Source organism: Arachis hypogaea, chromosome 1 (genome assembly GCF_003086295.3).
Source record: "Arachis hypogaea cultivar Tifrunner chromosome 1, arahy.Tifrunner.gnm2.J5K5, whole genome shotgun sequence".
NCBI lineage: Eukaryota > Viridiplantae > Streptophyta > Magnoliopsida > Fabales > Fabaceae > Arachis > Arachis hypogaea.
Genome location: NC_092036.1, coordinates 51,614,388 through 51,622,413, shown reverse-complemented (window position 1 = coordinate 51,622,413; position 8,026 = coordinate 51,614,388). Strand labels below are relative to the sequence as shown.

Below are 8,026 nucleotides of genomic sequence, written 5' to 3'. Positions count from 1 at the left end.
CTTTATTATTTGTTAATTTTTTTAACTAGCAGATTATGACAAACATCCAACTAATTGTGGTGTGTGAAGTACCCGTAAGGAAAAATATTAAGAAATCAATATTTTTTTATTAATATTAATTAATTTTTAAATTTATATTTTATTTATATTACTAAAATTTAAGATTTAAAATTTAAAATTTTATAGTGTTTAAAATTTATTATATTTTTTAAATATTACGGATAAAAACAAAAAATAATAATATTTTTTTTGTCATATAGCATTATTCTCTTGTAAATTTAGATAAGGAAGAGTATGATAAATTATAGATACACAACAAACTATTCATAAACAAGGCAGGACGAATACTCATAAATATCATAAAATGAAATACAGCAAGTTACATAATTTTCTAGAATCAAGGCCACCCTATATTATCCTTGCTTTGAAACCCTTATAGCTGGTGCTCAAGGTAAATAACTTAACCACAAAAATATATCTTATTAGACTTAGTCCTACTAAAATGTGATCAGAATATTATGATACCAATCCAAATTTCTTAATTTGCTTGTATTTATTAGGGATTGGATAGATTCAAATGCTAGCTAGAGGAGAGGGAATGGATAGAGCTGATGACTGTATCATTGCGTTCATACTTATATCGAAAAAAAAAAAGAAGACTTTCAATATATAGAAGATAAAAGGGATTAATAATAATAAGATTTATTAGTAGTTCCACAAACTGTCTCCTCCGCCGGAATAATTTTCCGGCGAGTCGGGCGACGACGGACTCATTCTGGGTGGAGAAAGCAGCATTCCCTCTGCCATATCGACCAGCAAACTCGGCAAGGAGAAAATTGCTTCTTCGTCCAAAAACTCAACCGGTCCATCATCATACAAAGGAGCAGCACTATCATTATTAGTGTTATTGTTGTCATTATCATTATTATTATTATTATTATTATTATTATTATTGTTTTCATTATCAATATTAGGCTGAACTGCATTATTGTTGGTTGGTGATGCAAGTTCAGCCATAATCAGCTGCGCCGCGGCGGTGGCAGCGCTGCGGATGTCAGCTGCGGAACTAGACGCTGGCATTGGATACTTCCCTACCATGGCAGGGAAGTTCAAGGGTGCTTCTGCACCCTTGAGTGCCAGTGCTGCCACGTCATAGGCTGCCGCAGCCATCTCCGGCTTCAGAAAGGTGCCGAGCCATATTCGGGTCGTCTTTCTCGGCTCTCGGATCTCGGATACCCATTTCCCTCCTCGGCACCGGATTCCGCGGTACACTGAATCCTTCTTAGAAGATGAAGACAAAGAAGAAGAAGCAGAAGCAGCCATTATAATTAAGCTCAAGGAAATGTTGACCTAATTGAATATTTGGCCTTTTCAAATAGATATAGGTTGGTGTTTGTAGGAATATGAATGAAATTTTTGTGAGACTAGTAATAAATAGGGTCAATGCAACTACATTTAATTATATAATATGAGAGTGGTAGGTAGAAAAGGATTGTGGATTTAAGAGGCAGTAACGAACTAAAGAAGATGATTATATATATGATATGAATTCAACTAGGGATATAATAATTTATGTATTGGAAGTGAAACCGTGGGGATGTCGCGGATTAACTGAGTAAAAGAGACTTTAGTTTGTTGGTATGTGAAGAATGGTGGCGCTTAGTTGGGTTCCAATGTATAATTGCTATTGAATTGAATGAAATCTTGGAGACCAAATGAATGGAGATAAGAGACTTAGTGAGAAGTAATTGTGGGAGAATGACAATGACAAACTATAACAATGACTTTCTTAGTACTCTTTTTTTTTTTGTTAATTAGGAAATAAAATGCAAAAATAATATATGAAATTAAAAATTAAGCACAATATATTTATATTATTTTTACGTGCTTTATATTTTTTTTCAAGAGAGTAAATAATTGTTAATGTTAGCTAACTTTTTAATGAAAAAATTTAATTTTTTCATAGCAATATAATTAATTATTTTTGTAAATATTGAATTCAACAAAGAATTAATCACCACTATGTATTTTTTATGTTTATTTGTTTTAGTTTAATTTAATCATATTTATAACGTTTGATTATAAATATAAATTTAATTTCGTTATATTATTTATAAGATTTCATTATAAATTTAAATATAAAATAATTTTTACTATTTTATAAAAATGATTAAATTTTTAATTAGTATCCTTGCTATATATATAGTTGAATAAAAATATTAGTTTTTATGTTACTACTACATAGGCGAGGCAGATTTCTTAATTGTATACACTGGTAATTGATACGCATATTTGACGCTGGATAGCCACACTTAGCTATAATATAGATAGATACTTTTGATGTTCATAAAGTCCTCAATTTCATATTATTCTTGTTTTATAGTATACATATAAAACATCTGGATCGGATATCGTTATCCTTAATCTTGCAGTGTGATATTCATCTGACCTGAAGAATTGCTCACATTAGGAGCGGTTTGATTGATTTATAACTATCTAAAATTCTTAATAGATGGAACAGTTAAATCTTAATAAGTTTAAAAAAGAGATTTTTTTTTTCTTGTCTTGTACAACACACACAATTCTTTTTTTTTGTTTTTTTTTTTTTTATACACACTTCTACCATTATGGATTATATTCTACTTTTTGAACTTGACACAGAATTCAAGTTTGGTGTAATTATTTAGGATTTCAATTTTATTAGATAAATAATAACCTTTGTGAACAATGAAATAATAAATTTTAGGATTGGTCAAATAAGGTAAAAAAATACTCCACTTCCAAATTACTCCCTAAACTCTAAGTATTACAATAACCATCCGCATATGTATTACAATAACTATCCAAATACCTGGTAACATTAGGATAATGATGCACGAAAACTTGTCTCTCAACAAATTCTCCTTCGATAAGTATACCGAATTGTCGTCAAGTAAAAACTCACAATAGAGTGAGGTCGAATTCCACAGGGATTGATTGGTCAAGCAACTTTAGTTGGAAGAATATGCTAGTTGAGCTAAATAGAGTGTAGTTGATGTTGCAGGAAATTAAATAGCGAGAAAGTAAATTGCAGGAAATAAAGTGCAGAATCTTAAATGGGGAATCGGGGAGATGAACATGAAAATAAATGGCAGAAAGTAAAGAGAATGGGTAAGATCAGAAATGGGGAATTTATTGGGCTCAGGAGATGTTGTATTCTCCGGATCAAATTCATTTTCATCTCTTCCTCAATCAAAGCATCTATTGATCTCCTTGGCAATCTTAAGTGATTGGATTCCAATTCCTTGGTAACCCAATCTCTCTAAACTTGAACAATTGTCCAATTCCTTGATTTAATTGCTCATAGGAAGAGATGAAGTGTGGTCACAGATTATACCACATGTATTTCCAAATCAAAGTGTTGGGAGGATTACATGTCACTGTATCCGCCCAGACCCCAATTTGGTCCAACATGAGAAAGCATTTCTAGCATGATCTCCTCATCCCTTTTCCAAGGTTCAAAGGAGATCCAATTATGGAGAGTTTCTTTTCCAAGACAACTAACCAATTGAATTAAGATCGAAAGCTTTCTAGTAAATCAAAAGAGAAGAAAGAAGAAGAAGAATGAAAACTATAATTGATCCATCAAATTACAACAGAGCTCCCTAACCCAATGAAAATGGTTTAGTTGTTCATAGCTCTGGAAATGGGAAATGGCAGAAAAGAATACATGCTTAGCTAGAAAATGCAGAAAAGTAAATATACAGAGGGTAGTTCTCCAAAGTGCCCAGCTTCTCTATAGTTCACAACCACTCCTATATATACTACTCTTCTTGATCTTCTAGTGAGTTCTTCAAGTCTTGGATGTGGGCCTGAGATCTTGAGTTGAAGCAGTTATAATCTTTAGTGGGCTCAGCTTGCAGAAAAGTGTGAGTTAGGCATGGGCGTTAGTGATGTTAACGTTAAGTGAGAATGTGGATTCGAGAACGTTAGCGGCAATCACCTTTTTCACTAACGTTCCAACCTCATATAGTCCACGTTAACTTCAACGTTAGTGGCACTAACGTGATCACTAACGTTGCCTTATGATCCTTCGCAAGCGTTATTGGGAATCACCTTTTCCAATAACGTTGCCTTGTGCCCCTCTTTCCCTACGTTAGAGTTCACGTTAGTATAACTAACGTGACTCTTAACGTGGGCATGCCTATCTTCGAGAGCGTTAGTGACACTTACCTTTGTCACTAATGCTCTAAATGCCCCTCCTCTCCACGTTAGAGTTCACGTTAACTAGGTTAACGTGGCCACTAACGTGGTAGTGAATGCCATCTCCAACGTTAGTGACAAAGGTGAGTGTCACTAACGTTGGCATTGTCTTCCCTTCCACGTTAGAGTTCACGTTAACTAAGTTAACGTGACTCTTAATGTGGCCAATTGCCACTTTGTAGCGTTAGTGGTGTTCACGTTTACCACTAACGCTGGAGCTCCCTTTATCTCCACATTAACTACCACGTTAATGTAATTAACGTGGCAATTAACGTGGGTTTATGATGGCTTCGCAGGCATTATTGTCGACCACCTTTTTCATTAACGTTGCAAGCTCATTTCCATTCCACGTTAGTGGTCATGTTAATTAGATTAACGTGGCTACTAATGTGGTTCTTCCTTGCTTCCTTTGTCCTGAAATCAAGCAAATAAAGTGCATCAAAGCCCTAGCCCAAGTCATGAGATTATGCATAATCAATTTGTCATTCAATCCTTGCAAAATTCTCATGAAATCATGTAAAATTCACAATAGTTGCTTGAATCAAGGTGTAAGTGTATTTTCATCCAAAACTTGCCTTATTCACTAAGAAAATGCATGAAACTACCCTAAAACAGTAAAGAAAAGGTCCGTGAAACTGGCCTAGATGCCCTAGCATCACAACACCAAACTTAAAGCTTGCTTGTCCCTAAGCAAGTACTGAAATATAGGAAGAATGAATGAAAGAACAAGATAACGAAACAATTATAATAGAAGTCAAATTTTTGGTTTATAGGGTTTCATGCATAGAAACTTAGGTTCATTCCTTTACTAGGTTTCAGGCCTTTATCATGCCCTTGAACACTCGTTTGATTGCATCCCTTGAGACTTTCTAATTATTGATCCTCCTTTCTCTTTCAGGATTTATTGCATTTCTTTTTAGGCTAAGTGCTCTGTAAGAGGGCGACTCTTTATGATAAGCTTTCAACCAACACTTCCGAACCAGTTGGTTCAAGGTGCTAGGTGTTAAGACACCCCTAAGGACTTACTCCCTCAAGTCTCTTTTCCCTATACATACACACCACAGGCACATGGTTAGTTATTTTTCCTTTCTTGAGACCTTGGTGTCCAGCACCTCTTTGGGTTACTAAGTGCTCTGTGACAAAGGTTACTCTTGATAGTGGACTTTCAGCTGATAATCCCGGATTAGTTAACCCAAGTTACCAGGTGATAAGGCACCCCTAAGAGCTTATTCATCCAAGTATATCCTTTGCACATGAACACCACAGACACATGCCTCAATATTCAAACTATTGATGCCTAGCATTATTTCTTATTGTTTTTCTTTCCTTTTCAACTTTTATTGCTCTTTCTCTTTTCTTATTGGGATCTCATTATTTGGTTAGCCTCATAGGATGTGTTTCAAGCATAGGATTCAGGATAGATAGTTGCCTTCTTACCTTGTTGGTGAACCAACTTAGCTAATTGATCACCTTACCACAAACATTCAAAATTCACTTCACAAGATAACTCCACTCTTGTTCTTTTCATAACATTTTCTTTTTGATTGGTTTAAAGGACAATCATACATATAGGCAAGATGAGAAATGCACTAGGGACATTTAGACTGGTAAACATAGACCTAAACAATGAGATTTTAAAGCCATAATTGAAGGTTCCTAAACTACTATGGAAGCATGTTCTATTTCATACATGATTTTCCTTATTTAAAGCTTTGAAAGAGATAGAATTAAAAAGGAATTCCACCACCTTTCACTTATTGGAATGCTCATGTTCTTTTGCTTCCTTATCTTCTTTATGTCTGGTGGACGAAATTGTGATCACTATTTTGTGCCTTTTGGTATCATTGTAAAATTATGGAATTTAAGAAATTGGCATGAGTGGACACAATTCCGTTCAACTAACCAGCAAGTGTACTGGGTCGTCCAAGTAATACCTTACGTGAGTAAGGGTCGAATCCACAGAGATTATTGGTTTGAAGCAATCAATGCTTATTTTATTAATCTTAGTCAGGAGGCTAAAGAAGTTATTTGGATTTATTTGTAAAAAGCCAAACTACAAATTTCATAAAATTGTAAGTTAAAATAATAGAGTTACTTGATTTTCAGTACTGGGGAATATGTTGGAGTTTTGGAGATGCTTTGTCCTCTGACTTCAACTCTTCCTTGAAATCCTCTTCTCACACGCAGGTTCCTTCCATGGCAAGCTCTATGTAGGGTGTCACCGTTGTCAGTGGCTACTTCCCATCCTCGCAGTGAAAACTATGCTCACGCACTCTGTCACAGTACGGCTAATCACCGGTTGGTTCCCGCTCCTACTGGAATAGAATCACTCTTTTGCGTCTGTCACCAACGCCCAGCAGGTTAAAGTTTGAAGCATGTCACAGTCATTCAATCCCGGAATCCTACTCGGAATACCACAGACAAGGTTTAGACTTTCCGGATTCTCATGAATGCTGCCATCAATCCGGCTTATACCACGAAGATTCTGTTGGGGAATCTAAGAGATATTCATTCAATCTGATGTAGAACGGAGGTGGTTGTCAGGCACACGTTCATGGGTTGAGGAAGGTGATGAGTGTCACGGATCATCACCTTCTCCACAGTTAAGCGCGAATGAACATCTTAGATAAGAACAAGCGTGTTTGAATGGAAGACAAAGGAATTGTATTAAATCATCGAGACGCTGCAGAGCTCCTCACCCCCAACAATGGAGTTTAGAGACTCATGCCGTCACAAAGTATGTACTTCAGATCTGAAAATGTCATGAGGTACCAGATATGTCTGTAAAAGTTGTTTAAATAGTAAACTAATAACCTAGGGTTACAGAAAATGAATAAACTAAGATAATTGGTGCAGAAATCCACTTCTGGGGCCCACTTGGTGTGTGCTGGGGCTGAGACTAAAGCTTTCCACGTGCAAAGGCCTTTCTTGGCGTCAAACTTCAGGTTATGACGTGTTTTGGGCGTTCAACTCCGGATCATGACGTTTTTCTGGCGTTTAACTCCAGACAGCAGCATGAACGTGGCGTTTAACGCCAAGTTACGTCGTCTATCCTCGCTCAAAGTATGGACTATTATATATTGCTGGAAAGCCCTGGATGTCTACTTTCCAACGCCGTTGAGAGCGCGCCAATTGAACTCCTGTAGCTCCAGAAAATCCATTTCGAGTGCAGGGAGGTCAGGATCCAACAGCATCAGCAGTCCTTTTTCAGCCTAAGTCAGATTTTTGCTCAGCTCCCTCAATTTCAGCCAGAAAATACCTGAAATCACAGAAAAACACACAAACTCATAGTAAAGTCCAGAAATATGATTTTTGCCTAAAAACTAATATTATTTTACTAAAAACTAACTGAAACATACTAAAATCTACATGAAATTACCCCCAAAAAGTGTATAAAATATCCGCTCATCAATGTCCACTTGTGCTTCCTTTCATCCGATTCATTCTGGCTATTTTCCAATCTTCTAGTGCCTTCCTTACTGATTCATGACTCTTTTCGGCCCTTTCTCGTTCCACTCGTGCTAATTCATCCTTTACGTCCTCATATTTTGTGATCCCAGGATGTAATACAGGTAGTTGTCCGACTAAGTACCCAATCCTGGCTTGGGTGTTTACATGATATCCAGTTTCACTCATGTAAACCCCTTCTGAAAATGCTCTGTATTTATCGAAAAGATCTGCCTGTTCTCTTTGTTTCCTATGCATCTCATGAATGTGTGCACCTTGATGTGCTTAGATGTTGATTAGCTTTTGGATGGCTTCTTGTTGTTGATCTTGCTTTTGG

General features: G+C 36.1%; 1 protein-coding gene across 1 annotated transcript; it reads right to left on the bottom strand.

Moving 5' to 3' along the window:
- Positions 1 to 321: 321 nt before the first annotated feature.
- Positions 322 to 1,538, bottom strand: LOC112803922 (ethylene-responsive transcription factor ERF027-like). The gene has a single exon (XM_025847376.3). It carries the CDS (start codon positions 1,321 to 1,323, stop codon positions 706 to 708), a length of 618 nt encoding a protein of 205 aa, XP_025703161.1. The 5' UTR covers positions 1,324 to 1,538; the 3' UTR covers positions 322 to 705.
- Between the last annotated feature and the right edge of the window lie 6,488 nt (positions 1,539 to 8,026).